The 27,715-nt window shown below is 32.4% G+C and overlaps 2 protein-coding genes across 2 annotated transcripts; both read right to left on the bottom strand.

Annotated features, from left to right (window-relative positions):
• Positions 1 to 67: 67 nt before the first annotated feature.
• Positions 68 to 27,256, bottom strand: LOC141532999 (uncharacterized). The gene is made up of 2 exons (XM_074251644.1): positions 27,121 to 27,256; positions 68 to 420 (listed from the first exon to the last, which is right to left on the bottom strand). Exons 1-2 carry the CDS (start codon positions 27,124 to 27,126, stop codon positions 79 to 81), a joined length of 348 nt encoding a protein of 115 aa, XP_074107745.1. The 5' UTR covers positions 27,127 to 27,256; the 3' UTR covers positions 68 to 78.
• On the bottom strand, positions 18,540 to 19,659 carry LOC141532956 (uncharacterized). Its single transcript, XM_074251590.1, has 2 exons — positions 19,487 to 19,659; positions 18,540 to 19,424 (listed from the first exon to the last, which is right to left on the bottom strand). The coding sequence occupies exons 1-2, from the start codon at positions 19,619 to 19,621 to the stop codon at positions 18,540 to 18,542; spliced, it is 1,020 nt and encodes a 339-aa protein (XP_074107691.1). The 5' UTR covers positions 19,622 to 19,659.
• Positions 27,257 to 27,715: the final 459 nt, after the last annotated feature.

Below are 27,715 nucleotides of genomic sequence, written 5' to 3'. Positions count from 1 at the left end.
GGTATAGCAGAATTAAAAATTGACTTAATACTATAAGATTAAGTAAACACCATGGTATTAATTGGAGAATCTTTTTATTTAGATAGATATACTATTTACATCGAGAGTAGAATTAATAAATTCAAATTTATTATATTTGCCTCCATGATAACGCATAAATAAGTGATTTGATTCTGATAAATCATTCAACATTTCCATGACACCATCACCCTTTAATAATACTGCTGCTCTAGCCGGTAAATAAATGACGAATCCATCCTCAATATTTGCAACAATCTTCGATCCATATTGCGTTGAGACTTGTTTTAACCCTTTAATTTTGTACTCCCGATTGAACTTTAACTCATTCATTTTCTTAACAGGTAGGATTCCTACCAAACAATTAACCTTATTTAACTTGGCAAGATCCATGTTTGAAAGCTGTAAAATATCATTAATTCAAAATTAATTAATTGATTAATTCAAAATTAATTAATTGATTAATTCAAAATTAATTAATTGATTATTTCAAAAATAATTAGTTGATTAATTGAAGTTAATTGATAATTAATTAATGAATACTTTCACTTGATAATAAGAGATGAACTTTTTAGTATACTCGTACTTCAATAAAACTTGTAGTCGCCAAGAGCTCGTACTTCACTCGAGACATGTACTTCGTTTTTGTGAAATACCTTCTCTGTAAGTTGCTTATATAGGCAGAAAATACTGCGCAGTTACCCCCACTCCTCTACCTTAAAACCGGTTTGATGACGTCATCTACTACGCAGTTAGGAATAGAACAAAGAGAACTACGCAGTTACCGTGACCTTGAACAGGTTCAGACCTGTCGGATGACGTCATCTACTACGCAGTTACAAGTAATGAAGGCTACCACCAGATGGCGCTGCGTAAAATCCTTCTCGCAAGTAGTTATCATATGTTCATTTTGAATATATAAAACATGGATATATCATACTACAAATGCGTAATCTTGAACTATTGATCTGTAACGGCCGAGCCGAAAGCAGGTTAATAGTTGAGGATGCTTTTTTCTAACGTCAAAATTTTGAACTCGAATTCAAAATGGCGGATTTCAGGCTCAAAATGACAGATTTCAGACTCCAAATGGCGGAAATCAGATTCAAAATGGCGGGTTTCAGATTTAAATAGCAGCCACCAGATGGCGGATAGCAGCTATGAGATGGCGGATAGTGAGATTCAAAAAGGCAGATAGCAGCGACGAGATGGCAGATTCAAATGACTGATAGATTTAAAAAATGACGGATAGTAAGATTTAAAAATGATGGCAGAATTAACCACCGGCGCCACCTATGGCATCCACCAAATCGATAAAAACCTCCTCCATAACGATATTGGTAGAAACATACCTGTAGTCGACAATACCCACTGTCGGTAAAATAGTACCCATATGATGGGTGGTATTTGATACGGGCATGCATCCACAAATTTGTTTTACCGATTGAGGTAGGCCCCCCAGCCCCATTACTCTTGAAGAATTAAAGAGCATTAAAAAGGATTCGAAGTGAAGACTTTCATAATTATTTAAAGAGAAATAAATAGTATTAAGAAGAATTCATACTTGTGTGACAGGGAATTTGAATTCCCGCGCGGGGCTTGTGTCACTGTTATCTTGTCGCGGTGAGTAGGGACTACTCCGTACCTTCTGAGCGTGAGTAGCTAGTTGTAAGACTCGTCACCAGGTCGTACGGGTCACTAAGGCCCCACCGCTGTTCCCCAGAAAATCTAAGCGGGAACGAGATAATGGGGAAATTCGAGAACCTGAGAGAGAGGTTATAAAAGAGCCGGCGAAAACGAAAACAGCACCTTTTTGGTGGACGAGACTTGTGGTTATACAGTGCTCAGTGACTTACCATCAAAATAAACGTAAGTCGAAATTTGCTCGAGGCTTCACGAGAGAGAAACGAAGCGAGCCGTTATATTCTAATTCTTTATTAAAATTTCATTCCGTCAGGCCGTTAGGCTGACGAATTTGTATTTGATCCGTTATTTATTTATCGGCTTTTACAGAGATAATTTGTACGAGAGAAAATTGAGATCGAGGAGACGAGGAAAGGAAGGATAAAGTTTAGGATAAAGGTCATTTATAGTCATGTGTTAAATTTTTGGCAATTGTGGAAGGATAATTTGAGGCCGTTTAGCTAAATTTAATGAAGCAATTTTAATTATTGAGTTGAGGAAATTTGGGCATTAGGAAATTATTAAAGAAAAAAATTGTCAGAAGATATTTAGTGAAATTTGGTGAAATTTAGTTGAAAAATTTTGGTTGAGAAATTTGGAAAAGTAATTCTGTAGATTCTGTGATTAGGATTGTATTGAAATGAATAAATTAGGAAAATCGACAAGTGATAAATTTTGTGAATTTGAAAATTTCGTATTAAGAATTGTAGGAAAAATTTGATTGTTATTTGGAATTAAAATTCGGAGAATTTAGATGTAATAAAAGTTAGAGAGATTGAGTTAGCGTCCGGTGGACGATGTAATAGATAAGTAAGGAAAAATGATAGAATAAGGAATCCGTCAGGTTGACGTGGAATTAGGTTTAATTGAGAATCCGTCAGGTTGACGTGAAAATTGAGAATTTTGATACGCCGTCAGGTTGACGAGGGGAAAAATTAGATTTTAAGGTATTCCGTCGGAGTGACGAGGTTGAATAAATTAGTTTAAGTTGTAGGAATAATTGGCAAGTGCCAACGTAGGTGAGAGGTTCTCACAATTAAGTTAGTATTAAGGAAATTGTTATGTTTGTAGAGTTGGTTGAATAAATCAGTTTAATTTTTATAAATCATTTTTCTCAGTTTTATTTACAGCCTTTCTCGGACTTTTCACGACCCTGTCTTTCCCTCTCATGCTTCCCCGGTTTCTGGGACACCGTGTCTAAAATCCCAGTGGCGCCCTTTCTAAAAAGGAAAGGGGTAGCTAACTGGACCTGGGCTAAACCCCCCGGTTACACCTGACAATTGTCAATACTTCTTCATTCTCCATAAAGAATGAAAAGGATTTAATATTATAAGCTTCCTATTCTGTTCAATCCTCCATAGAGAATTACATAGTATTAAGAAGAATTCATTATTAGAAAATTTCAATACTTTTTAATTCTCTGCAGAGAATTAAACAGAATCAAGGAGAAATCAAATTATTTTAATTTAAAAAAAATTTTTTTTTTGAATTTTTCAAAGGAGGTGAAGGAAGGATAAGGTTTCATATCAAATTCACATTCATTCCTCTTAAGTTTAACGCTTGCCTTAAAATTAAGTTTAGAAAAATACCTATCGCTCTAACCGAGATTTGAACAGTAAACCTAACGCACGCGAGATTATAATCTAACCACTGCGCTGTACGAACGTTGGAAAAACGTATATGTTATTAGTTTCATTAACCACATGTAGTATTTAGAATTCAAAAGGATAAGTAAGTATTAAATTTTTTCGAAGTCTAATTCATTCTTTTGTATTCTTTTCAAAAACGAAATCGTAACATCATTTTAGAATTAAAATGGATAAATAAGGATTAAGCTTTTTTGATTCCTCTTTCATTCTTTCGAATTTTCAGTGATATCAAAATTACAACATCATTTTAGAATTGAATAGGATAAGTTGGGAGTCAATTTGTTTGAATTCTCTTTAATCCTTATGTATTCTTCGCAAGGACAGTGATTACAACATGAATTTAGAATTAAAAAGGATAAGTTGGTATTAAATTATTTCAAATTCTAATTCACTCTCTTGTATTCTCTTTAAGAACGAAATTGTGACATCATTTTAGAATTGAAAAAGATTAAGCTTTTTTTAATCCTCTTTTATTCTCTCGAATTCGTCACGAGGTAATAGTTGCAATATTTTTTTGAATTAGGAAGGATAAGGTGGTAATAAATACTTTTCAATTCTCTTTAATCTTTATGAATTCTTCGCGAAAACAGAAATTACAACATGAATTTCGAATTGTAAAGGATTAATTAGTTTTAAACTCTTACAAATTCTAATTTATTCTCTTGTATTTTCTTCAGGAGCGAAATTGCAATATAATTTTAGAATTAAAAAGGATAAATAAGGATTGAGCTTTTTTGAGTCCTCTTTCATTCTCTCGAATTTTCCGTGAGATAAAAACTACATTTTAATTGAAAAAAATACATTGGTATTGAATTTTTCTGAATTCTCTTTAATCCTGATGACTTCTCTGTGAGAACAGAAATGACAACATAATTTTATAATTGAAAAGAATAAATAAGTATTAACCATTGTTAAATTCTCTTCTATTGTTTTGAATTCGCTTCAATGACGGAAATTGGAACATTATTTTAGAATTAAGGAGGATAAGATATTATTGAATTTTTTTTATCCTTTTTTATTTTTTCGAATTCTTCGCGAGAACAGATGTTACAACATTACCCTCGCAGTCTAGGAACCACAGTGGATCCACGGTGGATCCACGGTGATAGTGGAATCATTGTGGAGCCACAATGGAACCATGGTGGATCCATTGTGGTTTTGTGCCGTTTTGCCACCGTGTTTCCATTGTGATTCCATTGTGGTTCATCAGCGGTTTCATAGTGGATCAATTGCGTATCTATCGTGGTTCTACAGTGGTTCCACAGCGGTTTTTTTGTGGTTCCGTAGTGGATGTATGGTGGTTCCACCGTGGTTCAACAGTGGTCTTATAGTGGATTGATTGCGTATCTGTTGTGGTTCTATAGTGGTTCCACAGCGGTTTTACAATGGATCAACTGTGGTTGCACTGTGATTCCACCGTGGTTCAATAGTGGTCTTATAGCGGATTAACTGTGTATCTATTGTGGTTTCACAGTGGTTCCACCGTGGATGTATGGTGGTTCGTCAGCGGTTTCATGATGGATCAACTGTGTATCTTTTGTGGTTCTACAGTGGTATTACAGTAGATCAACTGTGGATATATTGTGGTTCCATCGTGGTTCAGCAGCGGTCTTATAGTGGGTTAGCCAAGCATCTATTGTGGTTCTTTCATGGTTCCACATACGGTTTTACAGTGGAATTGTGACTATGCCGTGGTTCCACAATAGTTTTACTGTAATTGAACCACAGGTTGGGTCGTGGTTTTGTACTTGATTTATCGTGATTCAATAATGGTTCTACTGTGGTCGAACTCATGGTTACATCACGGATCAATCATGGTTTCATGTGATTCAATCGTGATTTCACTGTAGCACCATTGTGGTTTTACAGCGATTGCATAATAAGTCAACGCTAAATTATAGTAGTCGTTTTAGACTCCTAAACGTCGAATTGCCATAAGAATTAAATATTTAAAAATTAAAGGGGAACTACTAACTTCTTAAACTTTTTAATGTGGGATACAAATTGGCAAGTTATTAAATGCGGTGAATTTCCACTGTGATGTTTTTTTCAGATCGTACGTTCTGCGATCCGAAAATACGATTGTGACGATTTTTACCTTAATGGCTGCAAATTAGCGCGTCATTGTGTGTGTGTGTGTGTTCACGGATTTTAGTGAATTAAATGCCTAAATAACGTAGTTTATTTGTCAAACCTTTTCAATCTGTCTGCTAACGAAATTCCAGACTTCATAATTAATGCTATTTCCCGAAAAATGATATTATATGTTACGAGCTGATTACAACTGAGATATTTAGGAAACATAAAAAAAAAATAATCATTTGAAGGAGCGGCTTGATCTACGGCTATTTTTCAGCTTCCCGTAATTAGTTCAATTTTTTAAATTAATATTTCTTTAAAAATTTCAAACTGTAATGTTGCGTTACTGATGTCATAAAAGCATATACAAGGAAAGGCTGCCAGTGAAGAGATGTAACTGCTTATGAATTATTTTTTTTAGAGAATAGAAGTGATTTTATCTGACACGTGCTTTGACGCAAGAATAATTCCCCAAATTAATTTTTTTTGACGTCTACAGTAAAACGTAATTTTTAATGATAACATTTGAGCGAAATTTTCGTTTGAATTTCTGCGCATTCCAGACAATAATATGTCGATTCAGAATTTATTTCTACGACCTGAAAACTCTGAGATCTGATGAAAAACTTGTATTCTTTAAATCTGATAGAGATTAACTGCATACTTTGAAAATCATTAATTTTAAAAATGTGATTTTTTTTCAAATAATTTTTACATTTTTATTTAAATCTTTTATCAATGACATAAGCCTTGCAATACCATATCTAAAAAATAGTTTTTCATTCTATTCGGCATACCTAATCTATGATCGCGTTTAAAAGAGATCGTTGTTTAAATTTCTTAACAAATATTATTCTTATCTCAACTTCCTTACAATGATTGATCTGGAGAACCAAGAAGGCCTGAAAAAAATCAGGAAAACATCGGAGAATTTTAATTTTTGAATATTTTAATTACATGAAAATTCTCAAAAAGATTTTCAGAATGAATTGTCGCTCTAAGAATTTAACACCGTCTCAACTGTTATTGCTAAATTCCTATAATAACATTATTTTAAGAAAGAAGAAGGGATTTTAACGAATATATTCAAAAAATAATTCTTTTGGTAAGACTTGTAACTTTTCGTCAGTCAGTCAGGGAATTTCGGTATTAGTTAATAGTTGCCTATCACCTGCTTGAATGCGGTTTATAAAATGTTTACAAAAATTTTAAATAACCGTATCTTGCAGCACATAGAGCCTGTATGGCAACAGATATATGAACAACGTGGCAGTAAAAGAGGCCTGTCAGGTTGCAAGGAGAACCTGATAGTGGATCGATGCGTCTTACAAGAAGCGATCTACTATCAACGCAACGTGTCAATGGCTTGGATTGACTATCGTAAGGCATTTGACTCAACTCCTCATGAGTTGATTTTATATCTACTCAAATACCTGGGAGTCAATCCCGAAATAGTGGAATGCATTCGGCGTACAATGCAGCTCTGGCGAACGCGTTTTCACATTGAAAGTGGAAACGCATTGCACGTAACCGGAGTTGTAGAGTACAAACGAGGGGTCTTCCAAGGCGATCCCTTAAGCCCTCTGCTGTTTTGCATTTCACTGCTGCCTATATCTGTTGCTCTCCGTAAAACTCGTGGGTACTCTGTGGGGCCTCCGGGTGATCGAAAATATTCGATCACCCATCTGCTTTACATGGATGATCTGAAGCTATATAGTGCTGATGAAGATCATCTACAAGCAGCCCTCAACATCGTAGCAGAGTACACACGAGATGTCGGAATGTCTTTTGGGTTGGACAAGTGTGCGGTCGTACATCTGGCGAGGGGTAAGTGCTCTGATACTGGTGATGATGTCGAGTTAGTAGATGGGAGTGTCTTAAGACAATTAGACGCCGGGGAGTTGTATAGATATCTAGGAATGGAAGAGCACCGCATGCATGCGGTCTCTGAAGTCCGAACAACTCTCCAGAGCGAGTATGTTAGGAGACTCCGGAAAATTTGGTCCTCCGAACTTTCCGGCAAAAACAAAGTCTCAGCTACTAACATGCTCGCTGTCCCAGTCTTACTATACTCTTTCGGTGTCCTGAAATGGACCCGAAAGGATTTACGAGATCTCGACATCAAAACCCGTAAGATCATTAATATGAATCGTAGCATGCACCCCAATTCATCAGTCGCCAGATTATACCTCTCCCGGTCCATCGGTGGGAGAGGTTTGCAGAGTTTGGAGCGGCGTCACGACCGTTTGGTCCTGGGTTTAACACACGAAGTTGTCAATTTCACTGCAGACGAGGATGACTTTCTTATGCAAATTGTACATAAACATAAAAATGCGCATAAGGGGTCATTCTTGTATAAGACAGCAATATATGCGGCAAGAACCCTTGGTCTTGGAGAAATAAACGCGCTTATGAAACTCCGAAAGGAGGAATTTAAGAGCATCATCAGGAACGCCGAGGAAAATCTACTCCTTGGCGAACTGATGGACAAGTCCATGCACAGCGTGTTCTTTAAACACGTGCGTGATCATGGCTTGTCCATCCAGCTGACGTTTTCCTTCTTAAAGTCAGCGGGCCTGATGTCCGAGACTGAAGGGTTCATATTTGCCTGCGAAGATGGTGTCATTAACACTCTTGAGTACCGTAGCAAGGTGCTCCAGGTGTAGCTTCCGGACACGTCCTGTAGGAGGTGTAGACAACATCCGGAGACGCTTATGCACCTTTTGTCGGCATGTCCAGTGCTGGCGAGAGGTGCATATATCCAGCGTCACAATGCTGCCCTGAGAGTACTGTACTACTATCTTCGTCATTGCTACGGTATTGACATGACACCAGTGCTGCCTTATTTGCCAGGAGATATTCCCCAGGTTGTTGAGAATGACAGTTGCAAAATTTATTGGAACATGCCATTTGCAACAACCCGGCGGATAGATCACAACAAACCTGATATTGTGCTCTTCGACAAGGCCACTCGTGACATTTATGTCATTGAGTTCTCGGCCCCGGCTGAATACAACATCTCAGCCAAAGAAGAGCACAAAAGACAAATATATCAGGATCTCCTGTTTGAAATTGGCAAACTTTACCCAGGTTACCGTGTCAAGCTTGTCGTCCTGATTGTTGGCGTCCTAGGAGGGATGAAACAGTCTTTTGTATCCTCACTTGCCAAAGTTCCAGCTTGCTCATCAAAAGCTGAGTTCTTGGCAGTTAGGATGCAGAAGGCTGTTTTACTTGGTTCTCTCCGTCTCTTAAGGGAAATGACTTTGGCCTGCTGTGATCACTAACCGCCTTGTTGTTCGGAGTGGTCCAGCAGTAACGGATGGAGCTCAGGCTGGGCCCTCGGAGAATCGGACTCCGGGGATAACCCCCCTGAGCATTTAATACCAAAATAATGATAATAATAATCTATATTATTAAAAGAATAAGTAAAATTTTGTGGCCAGTGTATTTATATGATGAAATGGGTTTTTATGGTTAAATTTGATATCGTTGGAAAAGTCTTGACTTGGAGTTGTGCTTTTCATGGTTTCATATTATTCTCACCAATAGCTAATTTATTATGATAAGTATTTACTATTTAGACTGCAGTCGAAAATACACTATCTCTCGATACATAATTAAGAAATGACCTTGCGACTCGTGAGCTATTAACATTTTTAAAGATATAAGCTCACCCTGACATTACACTCATCGAGACCTTTCATTTGAGTACCCACATCAATTTTTCATATATTTATATATATTATATATATGTATATATGAAAAATATATCAAAAATGCATGTGGGTACTCAAATGAAAGCTCTTAATGAGTGTAACATCAGGATGAGCTTATATCTTTGAAAATGTCCATAGTTAAGAAATGACATTGTATCTTGTCAACTAATAATATTTTTAAAGATATAAGCTCATCCCGATGTTACACTCACCAAGACCTTTCATTTGAGTACCCACATCAATTTTTAATATATTTATATATATCATATATATGTATATATGAAAAATATATCAAAATGCATGTGGGTACTGAAATGAAAGCTCTTAATGAGTGTAACAGCGGGATGAGCGTATATCTTTAACAACGTCAATAGTTAAAAAAGTACAGTGCAATTCTAACAAAAATCATTATTTAATAAAGCAAAATTTTATCTAATTATAATCAATTTATGAAAAAAAAATATAAAAACATTATAATAATAATTAAAATTAAATATTATTAAAAATAATAAATTAAATTTTTAATAATTAAATATAAAAAGGGTTTATAAAAATATTTTCTTTACAAAATTTCATTTATTTAGAAATTAATTTATTTTGGGAGTGAATGCGGAGTGAATTTTATTATTAATAAAAATTAACTCCTCGGAGTAAAGATCACTCCCGCTGGGAATGAATCAATTACAAATCTATCACTCCGCGTTCACTCCGCGTTTACTCCGCGTTCACTCCGCAAATTTTTTACAGTGTTTGATTATATATAAATTTTTATATAAAATATATATAATCATATACGGACTAATGTATTATATGTATGTTTTATATAAATCTATATATGATTAGATCGGATTAGATCTGACTTATATACGTCTGTATATGATTATATATAAGTCTATATATAATTAGATCCGATTAGACCTGAGTTATCTAGGTTCATACGTGATTATATATAAATTTATATATAATTAGATCTGATTATACCTGAGTTATCTAGGGCTATATATAATTATATGTAAGTCTATATATAGACTTATTATTATTAATAGTCTTAATAATTATTAATAATGTTTATGATTAAAATTAGCTGTTTGTGAAATTTACTTCCATTTCGGCTGCCGAATGGCCTTTTTAAAATTAAAACAGTAATAATTACATTATGAATTATTGATCGTGGTATTCTTTGCACCAGACAGAAACCTAATCTCAAAGTTTTATTTGAATTTCTCCAAGGATATCTGACTCTACGGAATTCATATTTCTAATTTTGACTTGATAAAAAGTTATCAATTCATAGCTAAATAAACTCTCTGTATTTTTTCTTGTACGTCGGTGTAAAACCTCGGAGTGCAATAAAAGAAATTAATTGTATTTTTAATTATTATCCATTTAAAACTAATTAACAGCTTAACAATAGAATTTACAATAATTTTTTAAGATGTTAACAAAAATGACACTTTGAATAAACCATGAAATATGACTGTTCGACAATTAGGAAATCACATCGAGATACTTTAATGAATATACAATTATTCGCAAAGATCACAAACTTATTCGTCAGAATAATCTTCGCCAATTCCTGCGCAAGAATCATGAGTCCATTTACTACAATTCGTACATTGTATCCATGACTCTGAGGACTGTGAGGAAAGTCCATTGCAATACAGATAATGGCAATCATGATTTTTACATTTAAAATGTTTTTTTTTGTTTTTTTTTTTCAAATTTTTGGTTTTTTTTTGTTCAATTGAGGTCTTTTTTTTATTCTTCATGTTGTTTTTTTTTTGAGTTTTTGACAATACTCAAACCTGTAAGAATCGTAGTTGTCCCTCGATGACGTTTTCTGGGAGATGAATCTTTAGATTTTGATAGTAATAGCTTTAGTAAAAAAAAAAATTTTTGTATATGATTTTTTGGGGAGGGGGCCGTTGTGCTCCAGAGAAAAAAATTTTATTTTCGATTTTTTGCAAAATTTCGACTGATTCGTTCGAAGTAGATGGCAAATAAATCAATTTGATGGTTAAAAGCCACAAAAAAAATAGGCTTGAGGGGGCCGTCGTGCCCCAGGCTCCCCTACATAATTATTATCTGCAAATTTGCAGATATTTTGGCAGATAGGTAAGATTGTTGTGAGTAGAATTGTAAGAGTGAATTTTAAAAGTATTTTGGAAATGCGTGGGCACTTTAAATTTAAGTTAGTTTTGCGCGTTGTAAAAGTATGACTGGTTGGGGTAAGAGGCCCAAGTAGTTGGTAAAGTAATTAAGAAAAAGGACTTGAGAAGACAGCCCTGAAAAACTATTCATTGTAGACAGACCTCTGTATTTTTTTTTAATAAACACAACATGCCCGGGAAAAAATGATTTTGCCTAATTATATATGGTTATATATAATATAACTTATATATATTTAGGCCTGAAAATTGGCCAGATCTATTTATATATAAGTTATATATAATCATATATGAGTTATACATATATGATTATATATATAATTATATATATAATTATATATATATATATATATATATATATATATATATATATATATATATATATATATATATATATATATATATATATATATATATATATATATATATATATATATATATATATATATATATATAATATATATATTATATATATATAATTATATATAAGTTATATATAACTCAGATCTAATTAGATCTAATCATATCGACTTATATAAAACATACATACCCTAGCGGTTTTTGAAATACCGTAAATTTACGGTACTAATGCGTTTACCATAAATTTACCGTTATAATTCTGAAATAATACGGTATTTTTGTGGTTATATTGGATAGTTTTTGTACTATAGTCATACCGCATTTCTACCGTATTTTTGCTGCAATGTTACCAAAATAATACGATGAAATGACCGTAAAGCTCCAGAACTTTTACTGTAAAAAATCTATATATACTACTTACATTGTAACTCTTGCAAACTATTGGGAGACAGACTGAATGAAAGTATAAAAAATTTCGAAGATATGGTCCCCAATTATTATTTTGTATTATACTGTTTATAATAATTACATAGAAAATCGAAATTATAATAACATTAATAATTTTGAATGAATAAATTCTTTGATTTTTATAAATTACTTAATGATATTTTCTTTCTAGTTCGTTTATTAGCGTTATTATAAGCAACTGTGACTAAATGAAATGATTGGATAGTACTCAAATAGATTGAAATTTTTATTATTTTTTATCATATTGAATATTATCAACTTTCTTTAAAACTATTTCAAATTGGCGCTTAGCACGAGAAATCAGTGTTATTTTATTAAATCAGAGCAACAGCAGAGGCCTAATCATCTAAGATCAGTTATTTAGGCAGCTGCAACTCGCTGGACTGACCACAGTCATGAATTCGAATTGAAGTGTACGCTAAATACAACTTTTTACAGGAAATTTAGTTTCTCAGTCACTAATTTTACTCATCGCGGAACTTCAAAAATCCTACAATCCGTACGCTTTACTTCCAATAATTCTTTGAATGAAATGAAAAACGTGCAAGTTATTAATGGAATAAAAAAAAAATTTTATCATCACATTTTTTTTTAAATATGACTTAAATGCAGTAATGAACAAAAATTTTTACAAGTATTTTATATATTATATCACTATAAACGCAACAAAATTGCAGTATAACTTCGGTATTTTTACCGTAGAAATACGATTTCATTATTGTAAAATTATAGTAATGTTGTAGTTAATATAGTCACTAGTCACAAAAATTAAGGGATATAAAAAAAATTCCAAATTTTTTGGTGATTTTCAGCGAGCTGTAACTCCGAGGAAAATGATCGCACAGAAAAAAAAAAAAAAGCAAATTGTAGCTCCGAGTGTCTACTTTTTAGATATGACCATGAAAATTTTTTGTCATCGTCAGGTCTGGAGAAATCCTAAGAAAACTACTGAAAAAAAATTTTTCGAAATTTTTTTTCGTCTTAAAAAAAGTCTACGGGCTTCAAAAAAATTTTTTCGATTGTTTCGTTTAAAAGCTCTTTTAGTAAATTAAATACCCTTTAATTTGACGTAATCAAAAAGCCTGTACGATAATTTGCCGCGAAGTTATCGTCAATCAAAGCAAAAAGGTTTTTTTTGACTTTGGAAATCAATAACTCTGGAAATAATGACCGTATAGGAAATCGAAGGAGGGTTTTGAAAACTACACAATATTCTCTATAAGAAAACTTAACCGCTTTTGAAGAAAAAATTTTTTTGAATTGAAAACTCGGACTGAAAAAAGACAAAAATTCGCATAATTAAGGATATTTGGATAACTTGGTATAACTTTGGATAAAATGGATGAACGAAGGATATCGTTGGTAATTTTTAACTTCAAAGTGTCCCCTAAAATCCCTAAGAAATTCAAAGCGCTGCGATTTTTTGTTCATAGTGCCCAGAAGCTTCAAATTCTGTGTTTTCGCAAAAATCACCATTATGAGCAATTTTGTGATTTTTATTCATTTTTCCATTGAAAAAAATTTTTTTCAAAATTCTTTATTTTTCGATCAAAGAGATTGATTTTTCAAGAAATTTGAAAAAAAAAAATTTCAATTTTTCGAAAATTTTTTCGAAATTTTCTCAATTTTTTCGACTGTTGTTTTACCGCCGGCATTAGCGTTACTCAAAGCGTACCACGTGGAGGTTGCTCGGTCGGATTTACGCTTCACACACACACACACACACACGTGTGTGTGTGTGTGTGTGTGTCTTTGTCTGCGTGTTTGTCTGTTTGCAGCTGCCAAATGACCTCTGTACGCACGGCAGTAACTGCTCAGTACCGTGTATTGCCACCTCTGTTCCGAATCACAGCTCGTAAACGCTCTTGCATGTTGATGCATCGTCGAATATCACGTTGCGAAATTCCTTGCCAACAACGTAACAACGCTTGAGTCAACTGATGAAGATTGTGCAGTTGCGGATAGTCTCGCCGCAATCGACGCCCAAGCATGTCCCAAACATGCTCAATTGGGTTCAAATCAGGACTCATCGCTGGATGATTAAGCGTTGTTACGTTGTTGGCGCGGAGAAAAGTTCGCGTACGAACTGCAGTGTGAGGACGAGCATTATCCTGCATCAAAATGAACCGTCTTGCCCCCATGCGTGTGCGCATAGGCAGGACGTGTGGCTCCAGAATTTCGTCGACGTACCTATCGGCAGTCAACGTCCCACGAACGATGACCAACGGGGTTCTGGTATTGAAGGACACGCCTGCCCACACCATGACTGATCCACCATTGAAAGCTGTAACTGGTCTCGTAAAACCATCCCGATCTCGTTCTCCACGACGGCGCCAAACGAGAGATCGTCTATCGCTGCCATGAAGACAAAATCGAGATTCGTCAGTCCATAATACACTGGTCCACTGTCTACGACCCCAATGGTGATGATCATGAGCATAGGCCAATCGGGCTCGGCGATGTCGTGGAGTGAGCATAGGCACGCGATTTGCGCGTCTAGCGCGTAGTCCTTGCTCTCGAAAGCGATTTCGAACCGTCGATGCCGATATGTGTGGTTGGGGAGGACGTTGTCGACGATTGCGAAATTGATGAGCGATCGTGTGGGCATGCGCAGTAGGGTTTCGACGAGCATCTCGAATGATAGCTCGATCATCACGCTCGGTAGTGATTCGTAGTCTACCTTGACCCGGACGACGATCGTAACTTTGAGTCGCGTTAAATCGGGCATAGGCCCGACTGATAACGGACTGGCTCACTCCCATAGAAGCTGCTACTTCCACCTGACTGTAGCCCTCTTGAAGGAGGGTAACAATGCGAGCAACATCTGTGGCAGCTAAATGTCGACGAGGCATATCAAAAGGTGCTTATCAAAGAAAAGCTTACATAAAATTCACGTAAGGAATTTAGGCTAAAAAGAAAACGTAAAATTCAAGTTTTGTGTGAGGAAAAGCCGAACTCCGCGGGGGTATATCAATTTGTTTTTATTGAATTTTTAAAATGAGATTTAAAACTAAGGCAGTTGTAGCGGACAGAAAAAATTGAGTTAATTTTTTTGACAATAGTGAAGCATTCTGAAGACGATAAAAAAAAAAATTAAAAAAAAATTTTTGATAAAAAAATTTCGAAAAAATTTTCGAAAAAATTGAAAATTTTTTTTTTTTTTTTTCAAATTTCTTGAAAAATCAATCTCTTTGATCGAAAAAATAAAGAATTTTGAAAAAAATTTTTTCAATGGAAAAATGAATAAAAATTACAAAATTGCTCATAATGGTGATTTTTGCGAAAACACAGAATTTGAAGCTTCTGGGCACTATGAACAAAAAATCGCAGCGCTTTGAATTTCTTAGGGATTTTAGGGGACACTTTGAAGTTAAAAATTACCAACGATATCCTTCGTTCATCCATTTTATCCAAAGTTATACCAAGTTATCCAAATATCCTTAATTATGCGAATTTTTGTCTTTTTTCAGTCCGAGTTTTCAATTCAAAAAAATTTTTTCTTCAAAAGCGGTTAAGTTTTCTTATAGAGAATATTGTGTAGTTTTCAAAACCCTCCTTCGATTTCCTATACGGTCATTATTTCCAGAGTTATTGATTTCCAAAGTCAAAAAAACTTTTTGCTTTGATTGACGATAACTCCGCGGCAAATTATCTTACAGGCTTTTTGATTACGTCAAATTAAAGGGTATTAAATTTACTAAAAGAGCTTTTAAACGAAACAATCGAAAAAATTTTTTTGAAGCCCGTAGACCTTTTTAAGACGAAAAAAATTTCGAAAAATTTTTTTCAGTAGTTTTCTTAGGATTTCTCCAGACCTGACGATGACAAAAATTTTCATGGTCATATCTAAAAAGTAGACACTCGGAGCTACAATTTGCTTTTTTTTTTTTTTTTCTGTGCGATCATTTTCCTCGGAGTTACAGCTCGCTGAAAATCACCAAAAATTTGGAATTTTTTTATATCCCTTAATTTTTGTGACTAGTGACTATATTAACTACAACATTACTATAATTTTACAATAATGAAATCGTATTTCTACGGTAAAAATACCGAAGTTATACTGCAATTTTGTTGCGTTTATAGTGATATAATATATAAAATACTTGTAAAAATTTTTGTTCATTACTGCATTTAAGTCATATTTAAAAAAAAATGTGATGATAAAATTTTTTTTTTATTCCATTAATAACTTGCACGTTTTTCATTTCATTCAAAGAATTATTGGAAGTAAAGCGTACGGATTGTAGGATTTTGAAGTTCCGCGATGAGTAAAATTAGTGACTGAGAAACTAAATTTCCTGTAAAAAGTTGTATTTAGCGTACACTTCAATTCGAATTCATGACTGTGGTCAGTCCAGCGAGTTGCAGCTGCCTAAATAACTGATCTTAGATGATTAGGCCTCTGCTGTTGCTCTGATTTAATAAAATAACACTGATTTCTCGTGCTAAGCGCCAATTTGAAATAGTTTTAAAGAAAGTTGATAATATTCAATATGATAAAAAATAATAAAAATTTCAATCTATTTGAGTACTATCCAATCATTTCATTTAGTCACAGTTGCTTATAATAACGCTAATAAACGAACTAGAAAGAAAATATCATTAAGTAATTTATAAAAATCAAAGAATTTATTCATTCAAAATTATTAATGTTATTATAATTTCGATTTTCTATGTAATTATTATAAACAGTATAATACAAAATAATAATTGGGGACCATATCTTCGAAATTTTTTATACTTTCATTCAGTCTGTCTCCCAATAGTTTGCAAGAGTTACAATGTAAGTTTCTCCTGAAAGTTCCATACGATATGCTGGTTTTATCTTGGCATCTTCACAGACAAAAACTAAATTTTCAGAAATTTTAACTTTGCTTATATGTCGTGTTTGAAATGCACTTTCTTTTTTATTGTAAGTTAACATTAGTAAACCACACATAGTATAATTCTCATGAGTAAACTTGATGACTGATTGTATAATGCCATAGGTTCCATTCCCATCATTTATTATTGAATCGCAGAATTTAACGTCCTTTTCCATATTATGACAATTATATTTTACTTTATTATGACTCATTTTTTCATAGCATGTCAAATTGTCGGGAAAATACCCAGCTGCAGTTAATGCTTCAATTTCTTGAAGAGTCGGCGAGCGTTTTACAGATTTACCTTTGCAATAGATTTTTGATTGTGAATTTACCTTATCGTTCGTAGCAGGTAGTTTAAAAATTTTTTTAATGAAATTCCTCGTTTCAACAGACATCTTGTTATCAGAAGACGATGTTATTATAAATTTTTCCATTAAAAAACGCGTCATTATTTGTTCAGCTCGGCAGTGTGAACTAGTAAGTTGATCTAGTAGTTTCTTGTTCCACGCCTCGAACGTAAATGCTGAGTATCCCCAAGCTGGACCCCAGTTGCGTATACATTGAACAATATGGCTAAGTAAATGTATATTGGAACTCATATTGGCAATCCCAAAATATTTTTGAAATAGATCAACATATTCTTTCAATAATTCTTCTGCACGTTCTAGGTCACTTGGAGTAATTAAATCGTTGTTAAGATAGTGCATTGCTTCTGATAAAAGAGCAATGTGATGCACATATTTCTCATCCAAAACTTTTTTCAAACAGACTGGAGCGTAATCAAGCCAGTTTCTCCATTCAGAGGCTTTCCACTGTTTGTAAGTGGAAATAGATCGAGGTTTTCTCGATCGGCGAGAAGGAGGTTTAATAGATAACAAACATTCATCTATTATTTTACACAAATCAGGGTTTCCAACATAGTAAGGTGCATTTGTTGAAGTTAGCAGTAATGTCATGTGTTGTTTTACAACGCCAAGGTACACAGCATGCATCGATTCAACTATTACTCCTTTGCTTATATCAAACAACGGTAATGTTATTAATGCTGAAATACCTTACTCCTCTAACAGGCTTTCCGATTTCGCTAGCTTTATACATGGCAGTCTCTACACCCTTTTTGTGCGGAATCGTGTGAAATTTTTTCGGACAGGAAACACAACTTTCTTACTCGCCACAAATTTACCTTTAGTATAACAATATAAACAACTTTCATAGCCATTATACTGTTTAAAACGAGTTACGGCTGATCGAGCTGGAGAATCAAAACAACCCATTGTTACTATGATTTTCGAAGTTATCTCTACTCTATCAGATGATTTCCAAGTCACTCCATCTTGATATAATTCACGCAGCTCAGTAATTAATGGTCGCAGAATATTATTCATTAATGGCTTTTTTGATCTACATAGATTCCTACTAATAGCATGTGCTTTTTCCTTAAATGAGGTGGAAGCTCGTTGATTTGCGCGAAAATTGGCCAAGCACTAGTAGTCGAAGAATTAGCTACTTGACATCCGTCAGTATTAAGCGTTAACGATAAATTGTACCAGTTTTTAAAATTCCCGATGAACTTAGTTTTTTATATTCACTTCCATCATAGATGTCTTCCAGATTTTCAGAATGACGTTTCTGCCTTTGTAATCTATATTTTATTGCGTCAATAATATTTGCTGAAGACAGTAATTGTTGAATTTGCGATGTTATATTATTATATAAAAAATAACCTTCATGTAATTCTGATTTTTTTACTTTCGGACCACATGCACCACAACAGCACTGCTGTTGTAACTCGTTAGAAATTTTCGATTTTTCTCCTAAAAAATCGTCACATTCTCGACAGTAAAAATATTTGATTACTTGAGAATCGTTACGACCCAAAGCTTTCCAAAGAGCTGGTTTAGTCGTCGGTAATTCTGTACTTCCATATGAATTATTTATATATCGAAACGTATCTAAAATACATTCATAACTCCAATGATGTCTCAGAGATAAAGCCACTACACATAGTAAATGATCTTTTACAGTGGTATTCCTGTTTTGAAACATAAAAATGTTATTAGTGAAATTCATTGAAATATTAAATGACCGAGAATTTCTCGTTTGAACACTATTATTAATCCCCGCATTCACATTTTCCTCTTCATTATTTTTATCCACAGAAATCTGATTTTCATCATTGAAAAAACAAGCATTATTCCCATCATTATTTTCACTTTCATTATTTCTATCCAGAGGAATCTGATTCTCATCAATAAGGGTCGAACTGTTATTGTCTTCAGAACAATCCATAGCACTGTCATGAACGGTACTATTAACAAATTTCCCAGTGACATGATTATGACTTGGAGTTGGCTTACTACTTTGATTCTTGATATCATAATCATGACGTATCTGAGTACAGGACGATTTCGCCGGCTAAAAACAAAAAAATATTATTAACTACAAATTTAACTACAAAAATTACAAATTTAGCTTACCAGTTGTTCGAAATTATTTAGAGTTGGAATATTCGGGTGGCATGAAAGAAAATTAAGGAAAATTTTTATTTTCTTCAGATTGCGGCGGGAAATAGCTTTATTAGAAAAGCTTTTATTTCTACGTTGTTTATCCATTTTTGGATACTATATAATCCAATGTATTTTTATCTTATGCTCCTAAAAAATAATAAATACATGTATGTATAATTCACTAAATATTGAAAGATGTACGTATAATTATTCTTGGCCTTGAAGTTAGCAGATACCTTTCTCATTTTTTAAAATAAAAGTAGAAAGAGTAGAGAAAAAAAAATGATACAAAATTATGAAACAATATCTGTCAAAAATTTTTATTTTCATTAATTTAGCCGATATTTAATAGTTTTTATAATTTTTGTAACAAGTAAATTATGACAGAAAAAAAATTGACATATAGAAATTTTAAAAATTAAAAAATGCAATTTTTTAGAAATCCTTTTTTAGAATTAATTTAATTGTTAAATGAAATTAAAAATTAATTAAGTGACAGCTAACTTTAATGTCATAAAATTTTTAAATTAATTAATAATTAATTTAACTTCTAAATTATAAATAAAATATTTGAGTTGTAATTTCACTTGTAAATTTTAAAGCCACGAATTCACAATAATTGATTGAAAACATAAATCTGCTAACCTACACTTTATCAACATTGAATTAAATCAGATACTTACCTCTGTACTTTTATAAAATTAAAACTATTGTTTTGGTTTTCAAGACTTTATAATATACTTAGATTTTGTTGTTGTAAAATATAAATTGCTAGTCATATAAATAAACGAATAATAAAATACAATAAATACTATCTGCGACATATATTTCTGACTGGTTGAGAAAACTGTGACAGGGTACCCAGACTTTCTTTTCGGCGCGTAGCCGACCTGTGGCGCTAAAGTCGCCCAAAGTCGCCGCGATCAATTCATATTATAAAAATTAAATTAAATTAAACCTGTAAGATCATTAATATGAATCGGAGCATGCACCCCAATTCATCAGTCGCCAGATTATACCTCTCCCGGTCCATCGGTGGGAGAGGTTTGCAGAGTTTGGAGCGGCTTCACGACCGTTTGGTCCTGGGTTTAACACATGAAGTTGTCAATTTCACTGCAGACGAGGATGACTTTCTTATGCAAATTGTACATAAACATGAAAATGCGCATGAGGGGTCATTCTTGTATAAGGCAGCAATATATGCGGCAAGAACCCTTGGTCTTGGAGAAATAAACGCTCTTATGGAACTCCGAAAGGAGGAATTTAAGAGCGTCATCAGGAACGCCGAGGAAAAACTACTCCTTGGCGAACTGATGGACAAGTCCATGCACAGCGTGTTCTTTAAACACGTGCGTGATCATGGCTTGTCCATCCAGCTGACGTTTTCCTTCTTAAAGTCAGCGGACCTGATGTCCGAGACTGAAGGGTTCATATTTGCCTGCCAAGATGGTGTCATTAACACTCTTGAGTACCGTAGCAAGGTGCTCCAGGTGCAGCTTCCGGACACGTCCTGTAGGAGGTGTAGACATCATCCGGAGACGCTTATGCACCTTTTGTCGGCATGTCCAGTGCTGGCGAGAGGTGCATATATCCAGCGTCACAATGCTGCCCTGAGAGTACTGTACTACTATCTTCGTCATTGCTACGGTATTGACATGACACCAGTGCTGCCTTATTTGCCAGGAGATATTCCCCAGGTTGTTGAGAATGACAGTTGCAAAATTTATTGGAACATGCCATTTGCAACAACCCGGCGGATAGATCACAACAAACCTGATATTGTGCTCTTCGCAAAGGCCACTCGTGACATTTATGTCATTGAGTTCTCGGCCCCGGCTGAATACAACATCTCAGCCAAAGAAGAGCACAAAAGACAAATATATCAGGATCTCCTGTTTGAAATTGGCAAACTTTACCCAGGTTACCGTGTCAAGCTTGTCGTCCTGATTGTTGGCGTCCTAGGAGGGATGAAACAGTCTTTTGTATCCTCACTTGCCAAAGTTCCAGCTTGCTCATCAAAAGCTGAGTTCTTGGCAGTTAGGATGCAGAAGGCTGTTTTACTTGATTCTCTCCGTCTCTTAAGGGAAATGACTTTGGCCTGCTGTGATCACTAACCGCCTTGTTGTGCGGAGTGGTCCAGCAGTAACGGATGGAGCTCAGGCTGGGCCCTCGGAGAATCGGACTCCGGGGATAACCCCCCTGAGCATTTAATAACAAAATAATAATAATAATAATAATAATAATAATAATAATAATAATGATGATGTAGAGAACGAATTCATTTTGTTCCCGGATTCAAACAGACAGGTAGTACTTTTTAAAAAGAATAAATAATACAATAAATATTTTAATAATCATTACAAAAACATTAATAATAAATCTAATAAATTTTCTTAATTTTACATTAGGTTGAGATAATGCCTGGATTCAAGATGAATTACACTAAGTGTGCCAATGCATGCAATGCCCCGAGGATGTCTACGCGAGCCCGAAGAATTATTTTAAGTGTATGGCCGAAGGAACGTCGTCAGAAATTAATTTTACGACCGGATAAAAGACGACCTGACTGGGAAATTCTGCAAGAGTCGGATGTTTTACAAATATTAGGTAAATTTAAACATTTAATATCTTTTTATGGTAGATTCATACGCGGTCTATGTGCAACAAAAATAATACAACCATAGTTGCATTTTAAGTTGATAAAATATCCTGTAATATATGTACTCCCTAATTAAAAAAAAGGATTAAAAATTAAATTCTTTTAAATATTATATCTTATGGGCATTGAAGATGTAGAAATACTTTTTTATAATCAGGATTTTGACGTACTGATTATCGTAATATAATTCTTCCAATTATATAAGTATGAAGTTTTCTTATCATATGTTACATGTTGCTCTTTATGAAATAGTAAAGCGTATGGATTTCCAAAAAAATAGTTCGTACTGAAAATTTAACAAGATAAATTTTATTGACTTTCAGATTTATGTCTAGCCATGCAAAAATTAGAAAAATAGACAATAGTAATAGAAATAACGCTGCTTTAAATATGAGACAGTGGATCAGCAACACTTTAAAAATGATCGTTTATCGAAAAACAATACTGAGGAACAAAATTCAATCGATCCCGATGATTAATCTTAAAATTTATAATAAAAAAATTAATTATAAGAAAAATCATTAAATAAAATGAAAAATTATAATAATTTATAAAAAATATGTTATAAAATATAAAAATTTATAATATCAATTTATAAAAATAAAAATATAATTATAATATGAAAATTTATAATAAAAAAAACATAATTATAAGACAAATTATTAAATAAAATAAAAAAAAATTATTATAAAACAAATTATTAAATAAAATAAAAAAAAATTATAATAATAATAATAATGATGATGATAATAAAGAAATTAATTTGTTGACCTCATAAAAATTATTCATGATTATTTATATTATAAAAAAAAAATTTAAGCTATTGAGTAAAAGTAGTAAAGCAGCATAATTTCGGTATTTTACCGGTAATACAATGGTAGGGACCTTCTTTTCCGGTTTTTTACTGCAATAGTACCGTAAGTATACGGTACATATACGGTACATTTACAGTTTGAATGCTGTTAATACACCGTAATTTTCGTATGTTATTGCCGTAAACATTTTGAATTTATTCCGTAATTTTTTTGTTATAATTCAGCGAAAAAACTGGCCGAAATAACTGGAGTATTACGGTAATCATTCAGCATTTATACCATATAAATACCGAATCTTTACGGCATTTCCAAAACCGTGAGGGTATAATACATTAGTCCGTATATGATTACATATATTTTATATAAAAATTTATATATAATCATATATAATTCTGTATATTTAATATATAATCATATTTAAATATATATGGTTAGGCAAATTCATTTTTTCCCGGGTATAGACTTACATATAATCATATATTGCCCTAGATAACTCAGGTTTAATCAGATCTAATTGTATATAAATTTATATATAATCATGTATGGACCTAGATAACTCAGGTCTAATCAGATCTAATTATATATAGACTTATATAAAACATACATATAATACTTAGTCTATATATGAATATTATGTTACGTTCTCGTAAATTTTAAATTTATTTAAAGTTTTATAAATCTGTTTTAAAAATCATTAAATAATTATTTAAATCATTTAATTATTATCCGAGGTATTTCGTAACGGAAATACCTCGAGATAACAGATTTATAGAACGTCAACGCAGTCTAGTAGACTAAACAGTCTACGTTGTGGGTTTTGGACTGCGTTGATGTTCTCATAGGGTAACCTGAGATGCAACGTTGCTTAAATTCATTATAAAACTCATTGTAATTATTATTGTATGATGCATTCTGTCTCCAGACTTCCTCTGGAACAGTCAGTCCGAGGACTTAGCAGAGGAGGAATCTCTGCTGGTCCGAGGCTGAACCTGCCAATCAACAAATTCGGTAGAATTTGGCGCCAAGTTCCGTTCAAAACGGAGCGCCAGACTACCGAATGTTATTTACTGTAAGCAGAACGGCTTTTCGGGGTTACAAAATTTTATTTTAATTCTGAGGTACTTTTTTAACTTAATTTGTTATCATCAAGATTAATTAATCACTTATTTTACCGTTTTAATCAATTATTTATACTTGCAACAATTTATTTACTTAAAATTATTAAATTTTATCAGCACATACTATAGCTCGCTCAGATTTTTCAATTCTGACTTTTTTTGCTGGAGAAATATATCCGCCCTAGACTAGATAAAATAAAAATGTGTAGTAATCTTTTTAAAGATACGAAACTACAGTTAAAAAAAGTAATTCATAGCTTACATTTACGACCGCCAGGGTGCGCTGGAATTATATCCACATAAACTGTAGACAGTTTGCGGTAAACAATACAGCCAATGCGAGATTTAAGATAGCACCCCAGAAGTTTTTTTTTTTAATTTTGAACTTTTTTTTTATCACATCGTTAGTTCATCGTTTGTTCTTCATCGCTTACTATCAACATTTGTTTGATTTGTTAGTTCTCTATTTATTTATTTAAAAAAAAATTTCTTATTAATATATCTTTAAGTTAGCCTCCCTATTGCATTTTTTAATATTTTTTTAGCAATACGGCTCATTAAACCTCTCTTTTCGATTGTTTATGTATATATAACAATCGTTTCTACTTCACATTGTTTATTTGTTGTTTAATCAACATTTTTAATTAGCTGAATATTTTTATTCTAAATATTTGCAGTGCGCATGCGTCAACTTTACGTTTATAGACTTTTAGCGCGGTCTTTTGAAAATTATAATGACAAGCACAGTGATTAGAGTGAGTGTATTATTCTTGTATTTTTAATTATAGAAGTCACATAGAAGTCACAGCACAAAAAAGGCAAGGTGTAGTCTTTAATAATTTTATAAAAAGTTTTTATTTTAATAAAGTATTCAAATTTTTTGTTATTTCTTTTTTATTTTAATAATAGTTTTTAATTCGAATTATTTTAATGCTACGTTTATGTCAGCACTTGTCACTAGCTTTAATTATCTTAATTTTTAATACACTTCACAAATCACCCACAATTATTTTGTTTTTGTAATTATTTTACTTCTTTCTAATTATTAAAATTTTTGCTCCCCCGTTTGAGATAATACGAAAGATTTTATAGGTTTTGGTCGAATTTTTTAATTCGAAGTTGGTATCGTTTACTCCTCTGATAATCTATAGTACGATGCAGTTTAGTCCGATGATATCCAGATATTTTGTTTACTAATTTAGATCAATTTATTATCTTAAAGTTGGTACCGTTTAGTTCTCCGATAGTATACACAGTCTATCACCTTGCCATTCTGCTGTAGTATAGTACAGATATAGTGTTAAAGTCGCTGCCTGTAGGTGGCGTTGATGCGGTTGAGCGGAAGTTTTAAATAACGATATTCTCTATATTACACTTGTACTAATCATAATTTTGAGAAATAGTTATTATCTACCAACAATAATTTAATTGTTATCATAACAATGTAATCTAATGCATATATCTTATTCATCATGCTGTTACAAAATAATATAATATAGACATGTCAATTTATATGTTGCAAAAAATTTTATTTAAATATTATTTCGCAGCATGATTGCAAGTACGAAAGGAATAAATATTATCACATTTTGAAAAGGTGCGATAATTTGAATTTCAAAGTTATAATTATAATCCAATCATACTCTTTCAATTATTCTTATTGTTGTTATTAAGTGATTTACATAACCCAAATTTGATTAAAATCTCATTTTTTAGCGCAATTGCAAAGGAGATTAAATATCGATGCATTCCAAAAACGTGCGAAGATTAGAATCGATTGATTAAAGCCTACAATTTCTGAATTGTATTCTTATTTCCCCGCTCAAATTTAAATTTCATTACTATACATTCTGACGAACTCTTAGGTAGAAAAAAAAATTTTCCATTTTATTTATCTTATTATCGTTGTTACCATTTTTATTGTTTTCACAAATATTATTATTATTATTATTATTATTATTAGTATTATTATTATGAATATTATTATTATGATGACTATTGATTGATCATTAAAATACTTAACATTTTTGTTAGTATGGAAGTTATTTTTCCAGTCCAAATCGTTTCAACAAATTTTATAAAAATTCATGATTTCAAAAACTTTTTCTTCTCAATGTACATGCATTGATTAACAATTCTCTCGATATTTTTAAAAATTTAGAATGAAATGAATATTTATTTACTTAATGACATTGATATTGGCTGACGTCTAACAATTTTTTTAAATTATTTGAATTAATTAAATGGTAATTCCTAAAAAATTACACCCGTAAATTTTTAATTTTTTATACATGAGATGTGCTTGTCACTATAATTTTCAAAAGTCCGCGCTGAAAGTCTAAACGTAAAGTTGAGGCATGCGCAGTGCAAATATTTAGAATACAAATATTCAGCTTATTAAAAATGTTAATTAAACTAGAAATAAATAATTTGAAGTTGGAACAAAGGTTTTTTGTACATGAACAATCATAATCAGAGGTTAATCCCATTGGATAGTATACCATTCTATGATTTTGTGGTCGTTGCCGATAGGTTGCATTGTTATCCAATCAAGTGGATTTAGGTGAAAAGTCTTACAATTATGAGCATGGTGTATTGTGTCATTTACTTACAACAATGTCATAATAACAATAACACTAATAATAAAAATTATGAGAATGAAATTAATTATATCGGTAATACCAAATTGAGGTTAAAAATATCATTATCATTATTATTACTGAATGAATTATTGTTATTATTAAATTAATGTGTATTAGAGTATTAAATCCAAATCAACAACTTTTTTAATTCAAAAAAATGTTAAAATTTTTACTGTATATAAATAAAAATGTAAAATCCCTATTAATAAGATAGTTAATCGCTTTTAACCGCGGAGTTTACGCGGATCAGTCACGTTAAGTCTTTTAATGCTACCAGCTACTATGAGAGAAACAGAATTTTAATTTTTTTGTTAGGATTTGATTTTCAAAATTAACGAACAAATAACCTTTTATATGATAATAGCTTTACCTGCATTAATTAATTTATTTACATATTTCTATTTTTGCGCGGGAAAAGTTTAATTTTTAAATTAAGAATGTATTAAGAGGCGAGCAAAAATTACACTTAACAAAAAGATATGAAATCCGAACAAAAACAGTTTCACTGTAAAAAATTGCGCCAAGTCCACGTTCATAAAACTCATCTCAATAACATCTGCACTTTGCAAAAAAATAAGACTCGTTACAATAATTTTCATTCTATACAAAAAAAGTTAAATACAAAAAATACCAAGAAACCGTCATAATGTTGAAAAAATTGAAAAAAATTTGTTGAAAATTTAAAAATTAAGAAAAAATTTTTTTATCGTACTTGGCGCGCGTCATTGAGTACCCCAAATTTTTTCGAACGAATTTGAACCCGAGAAAAATCGATTTCGCTTGAATTTATGTAATGTAAATATGTATAATTATATAATATAATATAATATATATATATATATATATATATATATATATATATATATATATATATATATATATATATATATATATTATATCTTATCAGCTCTAATTATATAATATATGATTTCATACATTGTTATGTTTATAGATTCACATCAGTG

This window comes from Cotesia typhae, unplaced genomic scaffold (assembly GCF_013202065.1).
Source record: "Cotesia typhae breed Kobodo isofemale line unplaced genomic scaffold, CoteBio_Ctyphae contig_77, whole genome shotgun sequence".
NCBI lineage: Eukaryota > Metazoa > Arthropoda > Insecta > Hymenoptera > Braconidae > Cotesia > Cotesia typhae.
Note: the sequence above shows the minus strand (reverse complement) of the source record. Positions and strands in the feature narration are given on the sequence as shown.

Bases quoted from the DNA above. Each gene is read 5' to 3' on its own strand.
- LOC141532956 (XM_074251590.1), bottom strand. From the start codon at position 19,621: ATGGATAAACAACGTAGAAATAAAAGCTTTTCTAATAAAGCTATTTCC. The intron at 19,425-19,486 runs GTAAGCTAAATT...TTTTGTTTTTAG, and splicing joins TAAATAATTTCGAACAACTG to CCGGCGAAATCGTCCTGTAC.